At 40.2% G+C, this 24,871-nt stretch overlaps 1 protein-coding gene across 2 annotated transcripts in view; it reads right to left on the bottom strand.

Annotated features, from left to right (window-relative positions):
* Positions 1 to 19,812, bottom strand: part of LOC113075702 (uncharacterized) — a 39,183-nt gene extending 19,371 nt beyond the window's left edge. The window contains exons 1-3 of one of the 2 annotated variants that reach the window (XR_003281020.1): positions 19,657 to 19,808; positions 19,212 to 19,553; positions 17,626 to 18,856 (exon numbers count right to left, since the gene is read on the bottom strand). Coding sequence is in view for 1 of the 2 variants with exons in the window: in XM_026248383.1 (XP_026104168.1) it covers positions 19,212 to 19,553; positions 19,657 to 19,717 (403 nt within the window). In the remaining variant the exon portion in view is untranslated. Of the gene's footprint in view, positions 1 to 17,625; positions 18,857 to 19,211; positions 19,554 to 19,656 lie in introns of those variants that run through there. The other variant, XM_026248383.1, reaches the window with a different exon arrangement.
* Positions 19,813 to 24,871: the final 5,059 nt, after the last annotated feature.

Here is a 24,871-nt window from a genome sequence, read left to right as displayed (position 1 = left end):
ACCTTGTCCATTAGCTTGAGAGTGATAGCCAGATGTGAGACTGATATTGATGTTTAACTGTTTGCAAAAGGCTCTCCAAACCCATGCTGTAAACTGTGATCCTCGGTCAGTAACAATATCATCAGGTATTCCGTAAATTTCTGAACACTTGGTTGAACAGAACTTGAATGGTTTCCATTGCAGAGGGTAAACCTTTTAATGGAATAAGACTGCAAGACTTAGAGAAGCGAACAATGGTGATCATGATAGTGGTGAACCCTTGTAAGTTAGGTAGATCAGTGATAAAGTTAACAGACAGGTGTGACCAGGTTCTTAGGGCAATGGGTAGTGGTTCCAACAACCCTGCAGGTAGTTTTCGAGGTGTTCACAACTGAGCATAGATCTGACATGTAGTCACATAATTATTGAAATCAACAGTCAATTTTGGCCACCAAAATGAATTTCTGATCAAAGCTGTGGAACGATTAATTCCAGGAAGTCCAGTAGCGAGGGTTGTCAAGTCAAGTCACCTTTATTTATATAGCACTTTAAACAAAAAAGATTGCTTCAAAGCAATTGAACAACATTACTTAGGAAAACAGTGTGTCAATAATGCAAAATGACAGTTAAAGGCAGTTCATCATTGAATCCAGGGATGCCATAATTTCAGTTCAGTTTAAAAAGTATCTGTGCAATCATTTGCTATCAAGTCACAATATTGTTGTAAATGAAGTGACCCCAACTTAGCTAAACTCCATCGGTGACAGAATGGAGAAAAAACCTTGGGAGAAACCAAGCTCAGCTGGGGGGCCAGTTCTCCTTTGACCAGAGGAAACCAGCAGTTCAATTCCAGGCTTCAGCAAAGTCAGACTGTGCAGAAGAATCATCTGTTTCCTGTGGTCTTGTCCGGGTGGTCGTCTGAGACAAGGTCTTTACAGGGGATCTGTATCTGGGGCTCTAGTTGTCCTGGTTTCTGCTGTCTTTCAAGGCTGTAGAGGTCCTTTCTAGTTGCCGATCCACCATCTGGTCTGGATACGTACTGGATCCGGGTGACTGCAGTGACCCTCTGACTTGGATACAGACTGGATCTGGTGGCTCTGGTGACCTCGGAATAAGAGAAAAAGAGACTAATATTAGCATAGATGCCATTCTTCTAATGATGCAGCAAGTACATCAGGTGTTATGGGAAGTGTCCCCGGTTCCGGTTTACTTAATTAATGAAGCCTAAAAATCCTTTAATGGATTTGGATATGGACTGCATTTTGCAATTTGCCTCACATTCACCCATTCACACACTCATTTATACACCGACTGCCGTGTCAGCCATTCAAGGCACCATCCAGCTCGTCGGGAGCGTCGGGGTTAGGTGTCTTGCTCAAGGACACCTCGACACTTGGTCAGGTGGAGCTGGGTATTGAACCACTAGGTTCAAGTGGGAGCAAGTGCAGTGTTGACAGAACAGATCTAATATGGTCATACTTCCTGTTTCTAGTAAAAACTCTAGCTGATGCATTTTGGAAAAACTGGAGTTTGTTTACCAAGTGTGCAGAACAACCACCCAATAAAGCATTACAATAATCTAAACCTGAGGTCATAAATGCATGGATTACAATTTCTGCATTTGACATTGAGAGCATAGGCCGTAAATTAGATATATTTTGAGATGGAAAAATGCAGTTTTAAAAATACTAGTAACGTGGCATTCTAAGGAAAGATTGCTATCAAACAGAAAACCTAGGTTCCTAACTGATGATGAAGAATTGAAAAAGGAGCCATCAAGTCTTAGACAGCAATTCTAGGTTATTACATGCAGAGTTTTTAGGTCCTATAATTAACTTTTTTTTTTTTTAGAATTTAGCAGTAAGAAATTACTCATCATCCAGTTTTTTATATCAACTATGCATTACGTTCCATTCATCGGGGCGGCGAAGAAATATAGCGCTGAGAATCAGCAGCATAACAGGGTAAGCTAACACTGTGTTTCCTGATGATATCTCCCAGTAACATGTAAAGTGTAAAGAGTAACTGCCCTAGTACTGAGCCTTGAGGTACTCCATACTGCACTTGTGATCGATATGATACCTCTTCATTCACTGCTACGAATTGATGGTGGTCATATAAGTATGATTTAAACGATTCAAATTCACTTCCATTAATGCCAACAAAATGTTCTAGTCTATGCAAAAGAACGTTGTGGTCAATAGTGTCGAACGCAGCACTAAGATCCAATAGCACTAATAGAGAGATACAACAACAAAAATCAGATGATAAAATCAGGTCATTTATAACTCTAAGGACAGCAGTCTCAGTACTACGATACGGTCTAAATCCTTACTGGAAATCCTCACAGATACAATTTTTTATCTAAGAAAGAATATAGTTGTAGGGATACTACCTTTTCTATATATGAGATCAGTCTATAATTAACTAGTTCTTTGCATTTTTTTTTTTTTTTTTTTGATGAGAGGCTTAATAACAGCCAGTATGAATGTTTTGGGGACATATCCTGATGACAATGAGGAATTAATAATAAAAAAAGCACCTCTTTTAGGACTGTAGATGGAATAGGGTCTAACATACATGTTGTTGGTTTAGATGATTTAATTTATAAAGTTCTTCCTCTCCTATAGTAGAGAATGAGTGGAACTGTTCCTCGGGGGGATCTATAGTGCACTTTCTGATGTGATACTGTAGCTGACCACTGAATGGTTACAAATGTCTCTCTAATAGAATCAATTTTAGAAGTAATTCATAATGTCATTACTGCTGTGATGTTGGGTAATGTCAACACTCGTTGATGCTTTAATTTTCATTAATTTAGCCACTGTATTGAATAAATACCTGGGGTTATCTTTGTTTTCTTCTAACAGAGATGAAAAGTAATCAAATCTAACAGTTTTTAATGCTTTTCTGTAGGATATGTTACTTTCCCACCAAGCAACATGAAATACCTCTAGTTTTGTTTTCCTCCAGCTGCGCTCAATTTTCCGGGCTGCTCTCTTTAGGGTATGAGTGTGCTCTGTATACCATGGTGTCAGGCTGTTTTCCTTAACCTACCTTTAGCATAAGGAAGCAACTGTATTTAAAATACTACAAAAGAGAGATTCCATAGTTTCTGTTACATCATCAAGTTGTTCTGAGGTTTAGGATATGCTGAGGAATTTGGATACATCAGGAAGATTACTTACAAAGCAGCCTTTTGTGGTAGAAGTGATGGTTCTACCATACTTGTAACAAGAAATAGAATTAACAGTTTTAGCTATATGAAGTTGGCACAAAACTAAATAATGATCTGAGATATCATCCCTTGGCTGCATAACTTCAACACCATCAACACCAATTCCTTACGACAGTATTAAATCTAGAGTATGAGTTTGACAATGACTTGGTCCTGAGACTTATTGTCAAACCCCAATAGAGTTGAGAATGTATATAAATACTGATCCCAATGCATCTTTTTCATTATCAACATGGATATTAAAATCACCAACTATTAAAACTTTATCAGCAGCCAGAACTAACTCAGATGTAAAATCAGCCAACTCTTCAATAAAGTCTGTATGGTGCCCTTGTGGCCTGTAAACAGTAGCCAGTACAAACGTCACAGGGGATTTATCATTAACATTTGTTTCTCTGGATAATGTTACATGAAGCACCATTACTTCAAATGAGTTCTACTCGAAGCCTGCCCTCTGAGAAATAATGAAAACATTGTTATAAATTGAAGCAACACCTCCCCCTTTACCTTTTAGATATGGCTCGTGTTAATAAAAGTAATCTTGGGGGGTAGACTCATTTAAAATAATGTAATCATCAGGTTTTAGCCAGGTTTCAGTCAAACAGAGCACATCTAGATTATGATCGCTGATCATATTATTTACAAAAATTGCTTTCGTAGAAAGGGACCTAATATTTAATAAGCCTAGCTTTATCATTTGTTTATCCCTATTGCATCTGTTTGTTGAACCTCAATTAAATTGGATGTGTGGACCCACTGAATGATTCTGGAGCGAAGATTGGATGGAACATAGACCTTGCCAGTCAGGCACTCCAGAGGGGGATGGCTCCTCTTGTTGGGCACGTTAAATTTATTCCATAATATCCCAACGGATGGGTGCAATGATGATGGAGGATGTTAAACTAGTTTCTGGTCCTGTCTGTGAATCAGCTGAGTCATGGATACGTGACAGTGCATCTGCCTTACTGTTTTTACAACTCTGCAGTCAGCAGCATATACCTCTACAATAAAAGTAAGCTTAGGATCAGGATTCTTAAGAATTGAGCCGATTGAACGCAGATGTAGCTGCCTCTGTCCACACTAATTTCTTTGGCTTTCCTTTAAGAAGAGTGGTGATAGGTGCTGATATGGCACTGAAGTCAGGGATGAACCTGTGGTAAAAGTTAGCAAAGCCTAAAAACCATTGTAACTCTTTGACTTGTTTTGGGTGTGGGCCACTCAAGGACAGCTTTTACCTTGGCATCATCCATCTGAACTCCTGTATGGCAAATATTGTAACCCAGGAATTTGGTAGAACTAACATGAAATTCACACTTTTCAGCCTTAACAAAAAGGTTACTCTGGAGCAGATGTAGACAATCACATATTCAGGAGGTCTTTGAAAACTTCATTTACAAAGGACTGAAAAACTGTCGGTGCATTGGACAGCCCATATGGCATAACCAAAAACCCAGAAGCTGCAGGAGAGATGAATGATCTGATGAATCCATACAACAACGCATCTTCTTATATTCTTCTAAGGCCTAGGTTTCAGGAATTGAAAATGGATAAACATGGGGTGAGGTGTTAGGAAAAAGATCTATGACACAGTCCGAGGGGCGATGTGGTGGCAGTTTGGTGGCCTTCTCTTTACTAAATACCTCAGCTAGGTCGGCATACTGTACTCAGGGGGGACATTATCTGGCAAAGGAAAGATATTCTTGGTGAGATAAGTAGTGCTGATGGTAGCTTTGTTAGTTCCAGACAGTGGGATTGACAATAAGGAGACCAACAGATCAACTCCTTTTCCTTCCATGAAAAATTTGGATTGTGAGTAGACAACCAATGATATCAAAGGATAACTGGGTTTTGTGGTGATGACATGACATAGAAAGTGATTTCTTCAGTGTGAGAAAGACCAAATCTAAGTTATAGGAGAGTATAGGAATGGGTGATACAATCTTTTCCAATGGGACCATCAGCTACGGCGGTAACAATGATAGGGGGTTCAAATTTGATTGGATGTTCAACTGTTTCGCTAAATTTTGATGAATCACATTAGCAGCATCTCTAGAATCTATTAGCGCTGAGAATTGGTGGTCTTGGTTAGTGACAGACAACATAATGTGAAGTGATAAGCATGGACCAATTTGTAAAGGATTAAGCAAGTGACTTACTTGATAACTTGGAGATAAGTTGGCATTAGGTTTAACAGGACAGTTGGAACAGTGATGGCCTTGAACCGCAGTAGTGGGCACATGATAAGCTAGGTTAATTTTGGGACTAGGCTGCAATTGCAAGAGATTATCAATCTTGATAGCAGGGTAACAAACTGTGAGATGTCAAGTGAGTCACCTCTGCAAACTAATTCTTTTTGTAACTTAGCAGACAGACTAGAATGAAAAATGTGCTTCAAAGCAACATCTTTAAACCTACTTTGTGCAGCAAGAGTTCAAAACTATACAGCATAATCAGAAGCTGCTCTGTTGCCTTGGCGTAACTGAGTTAACTGAGCTGCTGCATCCATGCCACCAGCAGGATATTGAAAGACATCGCAAAACAGTTGAGTGAAATAATTGTATGACTGACGAACATGTGTCATGATCTGAAACTGCTGTAGGCCATTCAAGTGCCTTCCCTGTCAGCAAAGTGCTTATAAAGGGACATTTCACATGGTCCTGACCAGAGGTGTCAAGTAACGAAGTACAAATACTTCGTTACTGTACTTAAGTAGAAATTTGGGGTATCTATACTTTACTTGAGTAATTATTTTTCAGCCGACTTTTTACTTCTACTCCTTACATTTTCACGCAAGTATCTGTACTTTCTACTCCTTACATTTAAAAAAATAGCTTCGTTACTGCTATTTCATACCGGATTGTTATCGTTCAGAGAGAGAGAAAGAAAAAAACCCTATCCAGATAAATCGCGCCATCAGGATGGAGTGAATTTGATTGTGGTTGGATGAGAAGTATACACATATACCATTCCGACACCCTATTGGTCCATACGCGATCCATCACACCTGCACATGACACAAGTCACATCACACTGCATAGACAGTTTTGGGTTCGTTTATCAAAAAATATATTTCTTAAAAGTAGGTTGGAACCAGTAGTATCCGATCGCCTCAGAGTCAGTCCGCTTAAATTTCAAATGAAACCGGCGTCAGTCCGGTCTCCTCCCGTCTTTCAGCGCGCTCTTCAATCCGCCGACCACGGTGGAGCAGCGCGAGCTCAAACAGAGACAGAGGACACAAGGTGTGTGTTTACCGATAGATTGTTAGAATATCTGTATCTGTGAAGTTCTTTGTCATAAATACAGTTTACAAAAGGTCACGATCAGTCGGTTTCTCATCTAGTGTAAAGTTTTCGCTTGTCACCGCTAATCACGAAACAGCTATTTCCTTACACTTATTTAAATATACCTCATTTAATCATACGTACATACACTACTGTGCAAATGTCTTAGGCAGTATTTTCACTTAAAAGAATGGTGTTCGGCCAGTTATTTATATATTTTGCTGTAGAGTGTCACTGTCAGTATAAAATATCAGTTTACAATTCCAAACATTCATTTTGCCATCGTCAAACTGCTTGTGCATTCAAAATCGCACTAGATTATTATTAAAATTAATGGCAAACTACTGTCCTACTGACACATTGCAGCAAAATATATAAATAACTGGCTTAAAACCCTTTTTTGGGGTGAAAACACTATTCTTTCTTTTCCATAAGACTTTTGCACAGTACTGTATTTTAAAAACGAGATTGTTGCTACTTTATAAAGAATGAGCATACAGTCATTCACAGAACTGATTTAAGACAGTGACAGACAGCACTCATTTTAACTAAATATCAGAGTGAGTGACAGAGATACAGTAGAAACATTATGTGTACTTTTGTATTAAATAATGACCCAGATTGTGAAATACATTTATTAGCCTTAGATTAAGGGAAGCACAACTTGGGAAATGAGAGCATCCAAGGTGAAAGCTATGGATTTATTTTAAATATTTGTAATGTTCTTTAATGTTATCCATAGTTTTTTTTGTAGTTCTTTTTTTTTTTTTTAAGTATCGGTTCAGGCACGTTGAGGCGCCAGTACCATTTTAAAAGTATCGAAAAGGCACTGGACCCTACTTAAAAGTTATTATTTATTTCTCACTACTGGCTCATTTGCCAAATGGGTGCTTTCTCTTCGTCCTCCACAAATTAAGCTACTGTAGGTAGTTGGGTAGTGAGACGTTTTAATAAATTATCGTTTGCGATTAATGACGCAAATGACAATGTTGTGATATCTAGGCTATAGAGCATCACAGTCCCACCCACAGCTGGTGCCGGAACTAAAAATTCAATGCAATTTCTGCATTGACATTTGGGGTATAAGCCATTAAAACGTAACCATACATGGTAGACTTAAAACCAGCTACGGCTGTACTAAGCAACAGTATATGCTCATATAAACGTAAAAAGATCATGGGGGCACTAACCTTGTTTTGATCTAAATGCCTTTTATTCGCTATGTCTTGGCTAAGTACTTCATTACCCACAATCCTGAAGAATCCCACAATCCCACAGTGATGCATCTGATTGGTGGAGCTCGTATAACCGTCTGGTTAAACCCCTCGAAGGTCCGTGAAGACTGAAGATCATTAATAAAAAAATAAAATAAAATAAAAACCTGTATTGCGTTTTTGCACGGTAGACTTATCAGTGCAATCGTGATCTCCTTGGCTGGCATTGAGAGTTTTGCAGGGAGGTTGGTAACTTTAGTTAGCATTATCGTCCACTTTAGCTAGGCTACTGTAGCCTCCATATGAAATGAGTCATATCAAGCATTTTATAATGCCACTGTCAAAACAATATTTAGCCTAGACATACCTTTTTGTGCATTTACTGAAAATTTGTGTAATGGCAACGACATGTGTTGACAACTGAGCAGTGATTGCAGTCAGATACAAAGCACTGCACCATGGCTGACGTTATCGTTAACCACTTTCACACACGCACACAATATAAAATACACGATGATAAAATAAAAATCAATACACAATACATATATAAAACACTATTTATTTACACGATTAATACTGAAAGAACTGCTATTACTGCACATTCACTATATAAAATAAAATTCACTGGAGGAAAAAGTTCGCGCGAGCGGCCGTCATCAGATTTGGATGTCGCTCAAAAGGCTCGTTGCCTCGTTCGCAGTTGTGGCTTCAGTCGAATTCAATGGGGTGCGGTGGTTTATGGGATGAGTAGTTCCTGCGCTCGAAATGAAAATATGTACACAATCTTGTACCTTTGACTTTTTTGGGATTTTGTCTTAATTTTTTCACTTGAAATGATATGTTATATGCTTATGAGTTCAGCCGTAGCTGGTTATCCTCACACATGTTCTAAAACTCTTTAGATACGGATTTTTCCGAAAGTGAATGGGAGAAATGAATGGGAAATTTACTTCCGGCACCAGAACTCTCTCGGGCTGTGGGTGGGACTGTGAAGCTCTATATCAACTTTGTAACTCGTTACCCTCCGAACACTGGACATAGCAGACGTATGTACCGAATACAAGAAGCTATCAATCAAGAAGGTATCAGGATTATGAGTTATTTTTCATTTTTAGTTTTTGAATAATCACTTAGATTAATCATTCATTTTGACAGCACTATAATGTTTATTGTAAATAGTCAACCACACAAGAGTAATTGTTTCTTAGCCTGCACCAATGTTCTTGTCCATTGCCCTCACAGAGTCCTGCAGCTAAGCTTGGATGTACATTTACATTCCATTAAAGGTTATTGATGACATGCCTCTGAAGTTTGACTTTTTGCACCATAACAATACTTATTGGCAACTAGTCATCATATCTCTAGCTCTTTAATGTATTTGCATTGTAATAAAATGAGTTCATTTTCAATGGGCATATATGTGGCTGAAACAGGTAGCCTAGTGCCTCCCAAATTTTTCAACATGAACATTTTAATATAACATTATAGTCATTATGGCCTTTAGAAAAATTTTTTTTTGAGGAGGTGGGGTAGTGCACAATAGGCCCTTGTGGCACGGCCCAAGCTTTTGTTCTTAATGGCATTTTTTTTCCTTACATTACTTTTACTTTTATACTTTAAGTAGTTTTTTAAACCAGTACTTTTACACTTTTACTTGAGTAAAAAGCTTGAGTTGATACTTCAACTTCTACAAAAGTCTTTTTAAACCCTAGTATCTATACTTCTACTTGAGTAATGAATGCACTGTTAAAAATCGCTGTAAAAAAACGGGCAAATTTTGACAGTAACATACTGTTTTTCATTGAAACAGTGCATTCTGGGTAATATTCATCATTTTCGAGAAGGTAGCCTGCTGCTATAAATCGTAAATTAACAACGTTCAAAGTCGACATCAGTGGCTGTGTTTCAAATCACACCCTACACCCTCATTCACTATTCCCTACATGAGTTTCCTAATATAGTCCACCTGACAGAGAGAATGAAAATTAATGAGTGAATTCAGACACTGGTCAACAGCTGCTGTTAATGAGTAGAATCACTGAAGAAAAAAAGAAACAAGACAAACACAACAGAACTACAACTGACTTCAGCCACAGCCTTAGATGAAATCAACTGAAGATTTAAACAATCAACAAAAAGCTTTACCAACTTCACTCATTACTAACCATACTGACTTTATTTCTATCAGATCAGAGATCAGAGATCAAAAGATCTTACTGAGAATTACAGAGATTTAGATGATAATGTTACTGTTTCGTTTAGCGTCACCATTGTGGAGATCAGTGTTTGCTTTAGTTAGGCTCCTGACCCTTGACTTTTTTACTTTAAATTTTGTTGCTGTATTTGTATTTTTATGATGCATCTGTCACAGCACTATTCATTTTGATGGTCAAGTGATTATGGCTGTTTCTATCAGGCATGATCTACTAGACTGACTTAAAGTGATAAAATATGAACTAGGTGTTGAAATATGTGAGAGAGTTGCATAATTTCTTTGTTTCTTCGACTTTATAAGATTGAACCATAATGTGATAAACAGAAAATATGGATTTAATGATAGTTTGAGTTTAAATATTTTGGGCAGCACTAGCCGCAACACCTAAGGAGAGACATCAACAATCAGCATATGAATCTCAACAATGGTGACAATCAAAAGGTTCATGATGCAATGCATGCTGGGTGCCAGCACAGGATAAAATACATCCATGACTCCCAGCATGCATTGCGGCATGAATAAATTATGCCCCTGAATTGTTCACTTATTTTCTTGAATTCTTATGTGCTTATAATTTTGCTTTTGTCTTAAATTTTAGTAGCATGTTTTGTGATGTTCAGAACTTATCTGTTTATTTATTTTGTGGATTGTCACCATTGTTGTGATTCATACACTGATTCTTGATGTTTCTGTCTAAATTTTTACAAAGGTTTTTTTTTTTTTTTACGAGTTACATTTTCTTAATAGTCTTTCATAACTTAAGGCTCAGCAGCGTTTCTTATTTTGCTGTAGTATCAATAAGAGAAAGGACACAGGATTGGATCAGAAATAATAGATTGTTTGTTCTTGTCAATTTATAAACAACAACACCAGATTTTTTTCTTCTGTTGATTTTTTTGTTTGTTTTGTTTTCACTATAACAAGTTCCAAAAAAGCACTGTTAGAGCATGTACAAAAAAAAAAAAAACCTTAGTTGTCAAAAAGTCACGTTCAAGAGCCCAACTAAAGTAAACACTGATCTCCATCATGGTAGTGAAAAAAACACCTAAACCTATTTAACTCTCAATAAGATCTTCTGTAGATGTCGCTGTTGGACAGTGTTTTCTCTACTTCCTGTTGGCCTTCTGTAGCTAATCATAGCTCCATGTAGCTGTTTTTATTTTATATTTTTTCTCTATAATCTTTCTTACTATCACTGTCTGTTTGTTTGTTTTTTTTTTTTTTTTTAATTGTAAAATATAACTTAATTCACACCATATTTCTGATATTACCGATCAATCTTATCAGATTAACTTTGATCGTTCACTCTTCCGTGACTGCAGCACACCTGCAAAGCGTTAGCACTCGTTAGCTTGTCATTAGCGTTTTCTTTTCTCCTCTCCTCTCCTCTCTCACGCTGCAGTTTTCCACAAGTTCATCAAACAACCGCAGTAAGAATATTTCATCAAGCACGGTGAGTAATGGCTTCTCCTACAATTGTTATTTGCACCTCTTGCCACATGTACAGTTTATCTATCTCTGTCGCTGATGAGGGATTCACATGTGATAAATGCAGGGAAACAGTTAGGCTGACAGAGAAGATTTCAGAATTAGAGACACGCATCCAAACTTTAATTGAGGACAGTAAGAATGTTAGGGCTCTAGATATGGCTTTGGATGCGTCTAGCTCAGGGACTCCTGTACATTGTCCGGTTCCAGCAGAGCCCCTGCAGCAGGGCAACTGGGTGACGGTGAGGCAGCGTAGTCGTGGGTCAAAACACCGCTCTTCTGTTCCGATCAAAACATTAAACAGGTTCTCCCCACTCAGTGATGCACCCACTGAGAAACCTGATGAAAGTGCTCTAGTTATTGGTGATTCTATTGTACGGAACGTGAATATAGAGACACCAGCCACCATAGTCAAATGTTTACCGGGAGCCAGAGCGCCTGACATCTTGGCAAATCTAAAAGTGCTGGCTAATGTTAAACGTAAATACAGTAAGATTGTTATTCATGTCGGCGCTAATGATGTTCGACTTCGCCAGTCGGAGATCACTAAAAATAACTTGAAAGAGGTGTGTGAACTTGCAAGCACGATGTCAGACACTGTAATATGCTCTGGTCCTCTCCCTGCTTACCGTGGTGACGAGATGCATAGCAGATTGTCATCACTCAATGGTTGGATGTCTAAGTGGTGCCCACAGAATAACATAGGTTTCATAGACAATTGGACGAGCTTTTGGGGCAGACCTGACCTGTTTAAAAGAGATGGTCTTCATCCCTCCTGGGGTGGCGCCACTCTTCTGTCTAGAAATATGGCAAATAGTCTTAGTGTTTATACTTGACTAACTGGGGCCCAGGTCAGGAAGCAGACAGACTGGCTAAACCGACCGTCTGCTAGCTGCCTCCCGTCACAGAGGTCAGTTAATTCTCAGCACATAGAGACTCTTTCACCTAGATATCACACTATAGAGACTGTGTCTGTTCCACGAACTAGAAAATACAAAAAACGTCCAAACCAAGTTAAGGTTAACAATTTAATTGAGGTTCAACAAATAAAAAACAAATGCAATATGGATAAACAAATGATAAAGATTGGCTTATTGAATATCAGATCCATTTCTACGAAAACACTTTTTGTAAATAATATGATAACTGATCATAATATAGATGTGCTCTGCTTGACAGAAACCTGGCTAAAACCTGATGATTACATTATTTTAAATGAGTCCACCCCCCAAGATTATTGTTATAAACACGAGCCGCGTCTAAAAGGCAAAGGGGGAGGAGTTGCTTCAATTTATAACAACGTTTTCAGGATTTCTCAGAGGGCAGGCTTCAAGTATAACTCGTTTGAAGTAATGGTGCTTCATATAACATTATCCAGAGAAACCAATGTTAATGATAAATCCCCTGTTATGTTTGTACTGGCTACTGTATACAGGCCACCAGGGCACCATACAGACTTTATTAAAGAGTTTGGTGATTTTACATCCGAGTTAGTTCTGGCTGCAGATAAAGTCTTAATAGTTGGTGATTTTAATATCCATGTCGATAATGAAAAAGATGTATTGGGATCAGCATTTATAGACATTCTGAACTCTATTGGTGTTAGACAACACGTTTCAGGACCTACTCATTGTCGAAATCATACTCTAGATTTAATACTGTCACATGGAATTGATGTTGATAGTGTTGAAATTATTCAACCAAGTGAGGATATCTCAGATCATTATTTAGTTCTGTGTAAACTTCATATAGCCAAAATTGTAAATTCTACTTCTTGTTACAAGTATCGAAGAACCATCACTTCTACCACAAAAGACTGCTTTTTAAGTTATCTTCCTGATGTATCCGAATTCCTTAGCATATCCAAAACCTCAGAACAACTTGATGATGTAACAGAAACTATGGACTCTCTCTTTTCTAGCACTTTAAATACAGTTGCTCCTTTACGCTTAAGGAAGGTTAAGGAAAACAGTTTGACACCATGGTATAATGAGCATACTCGCACCCTAAAGAGAGCAGCCCGAAAAATGGAGCGCAGCTGGAGGAAAACAAAACTAGAGGTATTTCGTATTGCTTGGCGGGAAAGTAGCATATCCTACAGAAAAGCATTAAAAACTGCTAGATCTGATTACTTTTCTTCTCTTTTAGAAGAAAACAAACATAACCCCAGGTATTTATTCAATACAGTGGCTAAATTAACGAAAAATAAAGCCTCAACAAGTGTTGACATTTCCCAACACCACAGCAGTAATGACTTTATGAACTACTTTACTTCTAAAATCGATACTATTAGAGATAAAATTGCAACCATTCAGCCGTCAGCTACAGTTTCGCATCAGACAGTGCACTATAGACCCCCTGAGGAACAGTTCCACTCATTCTCTACTATAGGAGAGGAAGAATTGTATAAACTTGTTAAATCATCTAAACTTACAACATGTATGTTAGACCCTATACCATCTAAGCTCTTAAAAGAGATGCTTCCAGAAGTCATAGGTCCTCTTCTGACTATTATTAATTCCTCATTGTCATTAGGATATGTCCCCAAAACCTTCAAACTGGCTGTTATTAAGCCTCTCATAAAAAAGCCACAACTTGACCCCAGAGAACTAGTTAATTATAGACCAATCTCGAATCTCCCTTTTCTGTCCAAGATACTAGAAAAGGTGGTATCCTCACAATTATATTCCTTCTTAGAGAAAAATGGTATATGTGAGGATTTCCAGTCAGGATTTAGACCGTATCATAGTACTGAAACTGCTCTCCTTAGAGTTACAAATGATCTGCTCTTATAATCTGATCGTGGGTGTATCTCTCTATTAGTTTTATTGGATCTTAGTGCTGCTTTTGACACAATTGACCACAACATTCTTTTGCATAGACTTGAACACTTTGTTGGCATCAGTGGAAGTGCATTAGCATGGTTTAAATCGTACTTATATGGCCATCAGTTCGTAGCAGTGAATGAAGATGTATCATATCGATCACAAGTGCAGTATGGAGTACCTCAAGGCTCAGTTCTAGGGCCGCTACTCTTCACGCTTTATATGTTACCCTTGGGAGATATCATCAGGAAACATGGTGTTAGCTTTCACTGTTATGCTGATGATACGCAGCTCTATATTTCTTCGCGGCCCGGTGAAACACACCAATTTGAAAAACTAATGGAATGCATAGTCGATATAAAAAATTGGATGACGAGTAATTTCTTACTGCTAAATTCAGAAAAAACAGAGGTGTTAATCATAGGGCCTAAAAACTCTGCTTGTAATAACCTAGAACACTGTCTAAGACTTGATGGTTGCTCTGTCAATTCTTCGTCATCAGTTAGGAACCTAGGTGTGCTACTTGATCGCAATCTTTCCTTAGAAAGCCACGTTTCTAGCATTTGTAAAACTGCATTTTTCCATCTCAAAAATATATCTAAATTACGGCCTATGCTCTCAATGTCAAATGCAGAAATGTTAATCCATGCATTTATGACTTCAAGGTTAGACTATTGTAATGCTTTATTGGGTGGTTGTTCTGCACGCTTGGTAAACAAACTACAGCTAGTCCAAAATGCAGCAGCAAGAGTTCTTACTAGAACCAGGAAGTATGACCATATTAGCCCGGTCCTGTCCACACTGCACTGGCTCCCTATCAAACATCGTATAGATTTTAAAATATTGCTTATTACTTATAAAGCCCTGAATGGTTTAGCACCTCAGTATTTGAATGAGCTCCTTTTACATTATACTCCTCTACGTCCGCTACGTTCTCAAAACTCAGGCAATTTGATAATACCTAGAATATCAAAATCAACTGCGGGCGGCAGATCCTTTTCCTATTTGGCGCCTAAACTCTGGAATAACCTACCTAACATTGTTCGGGAGGCAGACACACTCTTGCAGTTTAAATCTAGATTAAAGACCCATCTCTTTAACCTGGCATACACATAACATACTAATATGCTTTTAATATCCAAATCCGTTAAAGGATTTTTAGGCTGCATTAATTAGGTAAACTGGAACCGGAACACTTCACATAACACCGTACTTTCTACATCATTAGAAGAATGGCATCTACGCTAATATTTGTCTGTTTCTCTCTTGTTCCGAGGTCACCGTGGCCACCAGATCCAGTCTGTGTCCAGATCAGAGGGTCACTGCAGTCGCCCGGATCCAGTACGTATCCAGACCAGATGGTGGATCAGCACCTAGAAAGGACCTCTACTGCCCTGAAAGACAGCGGAGACCAGGACAACTAGAGCCCCAGATACAGATCCCCTGTAAAGACCTTGTCTCAGAGGAGCACCAGGACAAGACCACAGGAAACAGATGATTCTTCTGCACAATCTGACTTTGCTGCAGCCTGGAATTGAACTACTGGTTCCGTCTGGTCAGAGGAGAACTGGCCCCCCAACTGAGCCTGGTTTCTCCCAAGGTTTTTTTCTCCATTCTGTCACCGATGGAGTTTCGGTTCCTTGCCGCTGTCGCCTCTGGCTTGCTTAGTTGGGGTCACTTCATCTACAGCGATATCATTGACTTGATTGCAAATTAAAACAGACACTATTTCAACTGAACAGAGATGACATAACTGAATTCAATGATGAACTGCCTTTAACTATCATTTTGCATTATTGAGACACTGTTTTCCAAATGAATGTTGTTCAGTGCTTTGGCGCAATGTATTTTGTTTAAAGCACTATATAAATAAAGGTGATAGACATCTGACAGAAATAAAGTCAGTCTGGTTAAGCAGTTTTAGGAAGTTGTTTAATCAGATCTTGAGAGATTTGATTAATTCTTTTATTTCAGTGGATTTCATCTAAGGCTGTGGCTGAAGTCATTTGTAGTTCTTGTGTTTCTCTTTCTTTCAGTTATTCTGTTTGTTAATAGCAGGTGTTCATCATTCATGCTCAATCATCAATTAATCACAGAATTATCTCATTAACTTCACTGATTCAGTGTTACTCAAACACTCTGTAGTGTGCACACATTATAAGTGTTCATTTAAAACTGAGGATTTTGTTATGGAGTTTAAAGGGTTAAAGATTTAAGCTGAAGAAAAAACAGCATGAAACATAATTTAACAGTAATAAACTGTAATTAATTTACAGGAAACAAACTGTAGAAAAACAGTTATTTACTGGAACCCCTGCTGCCAGTAAATAACTGTTTTTCTACAGTTTGTGGCCGTAAATTAATGGTTGCCAGCAAAAAAAAGTGTTTTTCTACAGTTTGTTGCTGTTAAGTCAAGGAAAAACAGTAATATACTGTAAAATCTAAATGTCAGATTTACCAAATGAAAAAAAAGTTAATTTAACTAAATTTTTTGTGAACATCCATAGAAAAAAATGTATGCAAAGTCATACACTGATAATGAGAGTAAATATTGAACTCAACTGTATTAATGTGTGTTTGCACAAGAGAGATCTGTTAGTTTAATAGTTTTGTTGTTCACCATTGTGCTGGAGAGTAGAGCCTGTGCTTCAGTCAATGATGAGCCACAAATTCTGATCTTTTGCTGCTTTATATAAAGCCAATAAATTTGGATTCTCCTGATACAGTGGTGATCTCTGTGTTAAGTATTTCAGCACATACGTGTGAGCTGCAGTGATTTGAGTAAAAGTCATGCATTTAGTTACTTTACTATTACACATTAAGTGTTTGCAGTTTTATATTAAGAAATATTCCTTCTCAGTGGACTCAAACAAAATAAGTTCATAGTACCAACATCGTAGGAATGCTAGCTTTTCAACTCGAACTGTTTGAAGCAGTGGGAGTGGAGTTAATTTCCATGGTAGAATTTATGGTAAAATACTGTAAAAAATAAGAGTGGTAAATTAATGGTTGAAAGCTGTAAATTAACAGTACTTTACTGGAACCCCTGCTGCCAGTAAATTACTGTTATTTAACGGGACAATTTTTTACAGTGTGCCAATACTTTTGACACCACTGGTCCTGACTAAAAACTTGAGGTTGATTTGAAAAATAGATATACAGTTGTCAGGAGAACCATCAAATTTATCTGGTAGAGCAAATCTCAAGTGAATGAACATACTGTGTCAAGTGTTCATTGGCAGCTTATAGTGTCATTAACAGAGTTTGAAAACCCTTGAGCAGATCATTTTGTTACACAATGGTTGACAGGACCTCGGTTGGATCTGATGGAACCTGGTGAAGTATTCTGTAAGGAAGAGGCTTAATAGATTCTATATGTGGGTCTTTATTCAATTATCTGTGCCCAAAGTACTAATAACAATCATATCTCCAAGTCAGGTCACTGGCATGAGTCAGAGTATGGAGAAAATATGCAATTGCAGATAAATCCAAAACAGTAATCCAGAAACGGGAGTCAGGAGAACAAAAGCAATGGTCATGACAATAGACAATAGAAATCTCATAGAAGAATTCTTAGTAAAGCAGAGGAAATGGCAATACTTCACAAAATGGTAGTGGAAACACATGGCTTAAATACATGGTAACAGGAACTGTGGTAATGTGGTAATGTGGCAGGAAACAGGAAGTGGACAGAGTTCAAAATTCAGAGGAGAGCTCCTTCTGAAGGATGGGAGAATCACAAATGAGTTTCTCTAATTTATCTACCCATTTTTGTAGTTTAATTAGAGATTTAAAACAGCATTGATGTTGTATCAGTTTTACAATAATAAGTGATACAGTGATCATAATAAATGAATCACATTTACAAAGAATGATCATTTCTATAATTTTTCATCAAAAATATGACCGTGACGTGATTTCTTAGTTTTACTGCTGATTATTTGTTCAGAAATGTTTGTGCCATGAACAGATAAAACAGACGTCTATGAGATCTGGCCGACAGAAACACATCTGAATCAAATCGGTGAGTCTGGTGTAAAGTATGAATGCTGATTATTGTGAAAATATAAAGCTCACAAATGTCATTTAGGTGAGTTTTGAACATTCAGACCAGCATGTTCGGCTGCGGTCCATCCTTTCCGCCAACCATGACAGTAAACGTTTCTTCCTGCAATGATTATAACCAGAAAACACAGAAACACAGCCAAACCAACACCACTGAACATCAGCACACGCTCCGTCAGCGTCACTTCATCTACAGACAGACAGAAAACATTCAGAAACCAGCTTTCATTAAACAACAGAATCAAGTCAGACAGATTCTGATCGATTGTGCTGAGATTGAACTGTGATGAAATCATGCTGAAATTACATCTGTGAAGCACTTTCTGTAATAATGTGACAATCACGATGCTATAAACAGTTACACTCTTTAAAAAGTTTTTAATTTGATTTGATGGTTCTATGAAGAATCCACATCATATTCAAATTGCATAACCAATAAAAAAAATACAGAGAGTTCCTGAAATAAACTGAGAAACAAGAATGATCTCCGCTCTCATCTGTGATGTCATCCTCTGGAGGATCTGTGACGGACTGAACTTTGTCTTCTCTGTCTGAAAATATATTAAATATATGATCGCTTCAGATTTATGATCACTCCTCAACAACCCACAAGATTTCAAGAATCATTCATATCTGGAGCACTAACACTGCATTAAAGAAAAAGTAAAAACACAAAAGTTATTTTGTTTTGGGGTTTTTTTTAAGTGGAAAATGGTTATATAGATGATTAAAATGTTCTTCACACTTAGAAAACAATGTTTAAAAAAAAAAAAAACTGATCACTAGAAGGCTCTTTGGGGAAACAAAAATGGTTCTTATATGGCATTGCAGTGAACATTTTTGAGTGTAGTATGTTACTAGTGATGATGAAAATTTGAGAGAAATGGAGAAGTCAGCAGTACTAACCCTCGATCTGTAGTCTGATGGGTTTCTCAAACTGCATGTCTGAATTCACTGATCTTGTTCCACAGAAATAAAGACCTGAATCTGACTCCATTAGTCCAGTAATATCTAGCGAGGCTGTGTTTCTACTTCTGTCTGCTTTAACTATTACACGTGTGTTTTGACGGTTTGAAACTAGCTCTCTTATCCTGCCCATGGCGAAGGCAAATATCAGCAGTGTTAGTTGTCCAGATTCAGGATTCTGGTGATACCAGGCTATTACATGTTTGTCTGTCATGCTGCAGTTCAGAGTGATGCTTTCATTCAGCTGAAATCTTAACAGAGTCACATTATGTTCTGAAGCATCTGGAAAACATCATAAACTGATCCTTTGAAATTATTAAAACATTGATTATATTTAATGATAATAAGCTCAATGATGTGAAATTGTAAATGAGAATATATTTACCGCTGGAGCTGATCTGAACAATCAAGTATGAAAAAACACAAAAGAGCATGATCTTCTCCATTGTCTCTCGTCTGTAAAAGCACTGATCAAACTGCAGATTTCCTTTCAGTGCAGAGACATTAAACCACAACGTGTTTCCACTTCCTGTCTTTAGGAAAGCTTGTGAAGCTTTGACATAATTTAAAGTGCTTTATTTCTTTAAAGCTATGTGTTATTAAGCTTTGCTGTTTGGTGTGTGAAGTCATAATTACACATTATGTAGAAGTAAGGGGTGGGCAATAAAGCAAAAATATAATATCAGCAGAACTCCAAACATAACTCTGTTCTTGCATAAATGTCATTTGTCACATTTTGCACAAAAAAAATAAAATAAATATAAAAATTCTGCCAGTGCGAATTTTGTGAGCATTTGCACTGATGCACCACTTTGTCCAGCTCATAATCTTTGCCATTTCTGGTGCACGAGAGAAACATTAAATAGCAAATGACAAAAACAGTCCAATAATTGAGCGCAGCTCAAGCAAACCACTGCTGCCAAGTCTCGCGAGAAAAATAAGCATCCGCAGCTGCAAAAACAACTCCAGTACAAGCCCAAAATCATTTGATTATTTATTATCTTCAATATTATGTATTACCAATTAATGAGCCTGCAACATATTTAACTGAAACCATGCTTTTATCTGAAAAGTGAAACCATAAATGAACTGCTTAGCGAACTGGTTTAGTTGGGAACCAGTGTTGATCTGGTGACACATTAATAGATGATTAAAATGTTCTTCACACTATAGAAAACAATGTTTTTTTAAAGAACTGATCACTAAAAGGATCTTTGGGGAAACAAAAATAGTTCTGTTTAACAAAAAGTGCTGTGTAAATAAATTAACTTGACTCAATATTATTATTAATTTAGTTTTCATTGAGCTTTAAACCAAAATATATCTTGTGCTGAACAGTAGATGACAGCAGAGGAGCACTTATTGGCTTATTAGTCATTCATTTCCACTTTTTTGGTTATTTTTGCTTAGAATTTGAATTTATAAAATCATTATATTATTATAAAATATAAAATCACCAAGAAATCACATTTTTGAAAGTTTTGCTGTTTAGTTAGTTGCTCAGTCTTACTGCAGTCAGTCAGAAATCATGATTGTTCATTGTGTGACACTGATGTGAAAACATTTGTTGGTTTTCTGAAACTGTGAGAACAGACAGATCTGGCATCATCGCACACATACAGCTGTGTTTGGAGAGCTTTAGCTTTGGTTATGATCAGGTTTTCTTCCAGAAATTATTTCTTAGTTTTAGTGAAGTTTGTTTGATCAGAACTCTCAACAGCACATTTAATGTTGAAAATATTTTTATTTAATATGATATTCATTGTGTGATATAAATAATCATACTCTTAAACTTATAACCACAAATACGTAAGTTTTATGATGTATTATAATTGTTTTTGAAAATTCATGAGCTGGTATAACTTTTAGTGTTATATAACAATGATACTTTTTTTTTATGCATTATGCATTTATTATAATGCCTTAAGAATACCCTTAAAATGTATTATTAATACGAGCTTCATAGAAAGTGTTACCAATATTTTTATACATTTTTGTGCATTTCACAGCACTGGATCATCTAAAACACAAACAGCTTTTATGCAAGAATACCTTTAGAGTGAATGTGTAATTCAAAGAGCTAAGAAAACACAAATGGAAGCACCAGCAAGTTCTACTAGGAAGATTTAATGCCACATCACGTTACAATAAGATCTAGCCAATCGGCACACAACAGGAGGAATATAAAAGCCCTCTACTCACACTTCATTGTGTTTGAAGTTCCCTTTCAGTCGGTCACTCTCGACGCCACATCGGTGACCGACGAATATGGGATATCGCTTCGATAGAGCAATCTACTTTGAGTGTAAACTAAACGAGCCAATGCACATTGGCATGCAATTATTGCATCCAGCTGCCGCTGATCACTGCGTGAGTATAAGAGGGCAGCAGGTGCAATGCATACCAGCTTTTCGCTTTGGAGCCGAGCGTTAGTATCGCTCTGCTCAACTGTGTCTGCTGTGAACTACGAGTTCAGCACGCTCTCGGAAGCTTCGTGTGTTGGCGAGACGGCGCTTCAGCGGCGGTCGTTCCTGTGTCGAGTGGATTGCACACTTCAGGTTGCACTACCCCTGTCGTGTTGCAAGCGGTCAATTCCCCTATGCGCCTCAGCACTAAAAGAGCATTTCCTAAAGAGCAAATTTCTCTAGAGCTTCACGGGTGCGTCTTTGTAAAGATGACGGATCGTCCTTATAAGGATGCTGTTTCACCCGTGCGTTTCTGGGTGCGGTCGTTACCTGGCAATGGGTGATGGTCACGATCGCTGCCTCACGTGTCTGGGCGTCGAGCACGCTGAGGTGGCTTTCGTGGATGAGTCATGTTCTCACTGCGGGAATATGACCATCTCGGAGCTGCAAACCAGGCTCCGCTACCTTCAGGGGGGCGGAGTCCCGTTGCCGCGGCCGTGATCTGGGGCTCGTTCTGGTGGCTGATAGACGAGAACCACTTCCGGCAGTAGCGCGAGTGGTTTGAGGGTCACAGTGGTGGCAAACCCCGCAGGCAACCAACCCGCTGGGGACCACCACTCCTCTAGCACCTCCGATCCAGTGGAGCAACCCACGGAACACGCTGGGCCCTCTTCAAGGAGCTACCAGCGGTATCCAGTGGGACTCCCCCCGACCAGATGTCGATCTCAGCATCGGAGGGAGAGCTGGAGTGGAACGGGCGGTAGCGATGCAATTGTGTCCTAAGTCCACCGCCTCCTGGCGTGGAGACCCGGGTCTGTAGGCACTCGTCTGGTCTGACCGGCAGTGCCTATGTGGCTTGCGGGGAAGCTGCTTTCGCCTTACACGCTATGGCGTTACTGCAGGTGCACCAGGCTAAGGCACTGAAAGACCTGCACGAGGGTGGTCACGATCCAGCGCTTCTGGAAGAGCTCCGAACCGCCACTGACCTTGCGCTTCGAGCGACGAAGGTCACCGCGAGTTCGCTGGGTCGTGCGATGTCCACATTAGTGGTCCAGGAGCGCCATCTGTGGCTGGGACTGGCAGACATGAGAGACACCGACAAGGTCCAGTTTCTCAATGCCCCTGTGTCCCAGACCGGCCTCTTCGGCGACGCAGTCGAGATCTTGGCCCAGCGACTCTTGGCTGCCCAGAAGCAGACTGAGGCGATCCGACACATCCTGCCCCGGCGGGCAGTTGCTGCTATCTCCACCCACCCGCCGGCTGCAGTGCCCCAGCCTGCTCGTCGCCGAGGGCAGCCCCCTGCATCCGCCCCTGCTCACGCGTCGCATCTGCAGCAGCCTCCAAGTGGTGCTGTTGAGCTGGGCGCAGGGAGGCTGCCCCTCCCGTCCTGGCCCCCGTCAAACTTGGCGGTGAGCAGAAGAGCAAGAGGCCCTGGGACAGGGGAACCAGAGAGAGGTAGCTGCTTTCTGGGGGATGGTGAAGGCACCTCTCACTCCCCTGGAGGAGGGCCAGGCGGAGAATCTGGAAATCTCGACAGGGAGAGTAGTTTCCTCCCTCTCTGGGTCCCAAGAGGGCACGGAGAGTTGCGGACGGCCAAGCACCGGACCTCACTCATCCTCCTCCTTCGCCAGATGGCAGCAGCGGGTGGTTCGAGAGTGTCAATAAAGGCCCTACTCACGCACCCCTCTGCCAACCCGTGGAACCAGGTGAGCCCTGCACCCCACACTCGCCACCACACTCCGGCCTGCTCACAAGCCGCCCAAGTTGGGTCCCTGTGTTCCACTTCGCTGCCCCACTGCGGGTACGGCTGTGGGTTCCGCTGGTCCCGCTTGTACGGTTTTTAGGCGCCTGGTCAGCGCTACCCAGCCCGTCTCGCTGGCTTCTGCGAACCATCAGCCTTGGCTTTGCAATTCAGATCGCCCGGCTTCCCCCCAAGCTCTGCGGTGTCCCGCTACACTACAGTGAAAAGCGTCCGATGCCCCTGTCTTGTGGAAGGAGATCGCAGTCTTACTGGCGAAGGCCGCGATAAAGCCGCATTCTCAACTACTTAGATGATTGGCTGATACTAGCACAGTCTCGAGATCAGTTGTGCGAGCACAAGGGATGTGTGCTCCGGCACCTGAGCCTGTTGGGCCTTCAGGTCAGCTGGGAAAAGAGCAAACTCTCGCCATTGCAGAGGATCTCTTTTCTCGGTATGGAGTTGGATTCGGTCGAACAGACAGCACGCCTCACAGAGGAACGTGCAAGTTCGGTGCTAGCCTGCTTGAATACGTTCAAGAGCAGGACAGCGGTCCCACTGGAAACTCTTTCAGAGGCTCCTGGGGCATATGGTGGCCACAGCGGCACTTACACCGCTCGGCCTATTAACATATGAGACCGCTCCAGCACTGGCTTTATGGCCGAGTCCCGAGGTGGGCGTGAAAGCGCGGCACTCACCGGGTCCAAGTTACCCTGGGCCTGTCGCCAAGGGCAGGGTGCCCCTAGAGCAGATCTCCAGGCATGCTGTGGTTTACACGCATGCCTCCACCACCGCCTGGGGGCCACGTACAACGAGCATGCAGTCTCAGGGTTTGGACGGGCCCGCAGCTGCAGTGGCACATCAATTGCATAGAGTTGTTAGCAACCACACCTTGCCTTGAAACCATCTCAAAGGTCTCTTACGAGGCAAGCCTGTGCTGGTCCGATTTAAACAAACACTGTGACTGTTGCGTACATCAACCGCCAAGGTTTCTGAGGTCACTTCGTGCCATTCACATTCCAGGCCTGCTCAGTCGTACAGCCGACGAGCTGTCTTGAGCAATGCTCCTGGGAGAATGGCGACTCCATCCCCTGACGGTCCAGCTGATTTGGAGGCGGTTCAGAGCCGCTCAGGTAGACCTGTTTGCTGCTCCAGAGACCTGCCAGGTTTTCTACTCCCTGACCGAGGGAACTCTCGGCACGGACGCACTGGCACACAGCTGGCCGCGGGACCTACGCAAGTATGTGTTTCCCCAGTGAGCCTTCTCGCACAGACATTGTGCAAAGTCCGGGAGGACGAGGAGCAAGTCTTGCTAGTAGCGCCATATTGGCCTACTCTGACCTGGTTCCCCGAACTAGTGCTCCTCTCGACAGCCCCTCCTTGGCCGGTTCCTCTGAGGAAGGATTTACTGACTCAGAGACGGAGCACCATTTGGCACCCGCGGAGGTTCTAGGTGA

Source organism: Carassius auratus, unplaced genomic scaffold (genome assembly GCF_003368295.1).
Source record: "Carassius auratus strain Wakin unplaced genomic scaffold, ASM336829v1 scaf_tig00017499, whole genome shotgun sequence".
NCBI lineage: Eukaryota > Metazoa > Chordata > Actinopteri > Cypriniformes > Cyprinidae > Carassius > Carassius auratus.
This window is presented reverse-complemented; position numbering and strand designations above follow the sequence as displayed.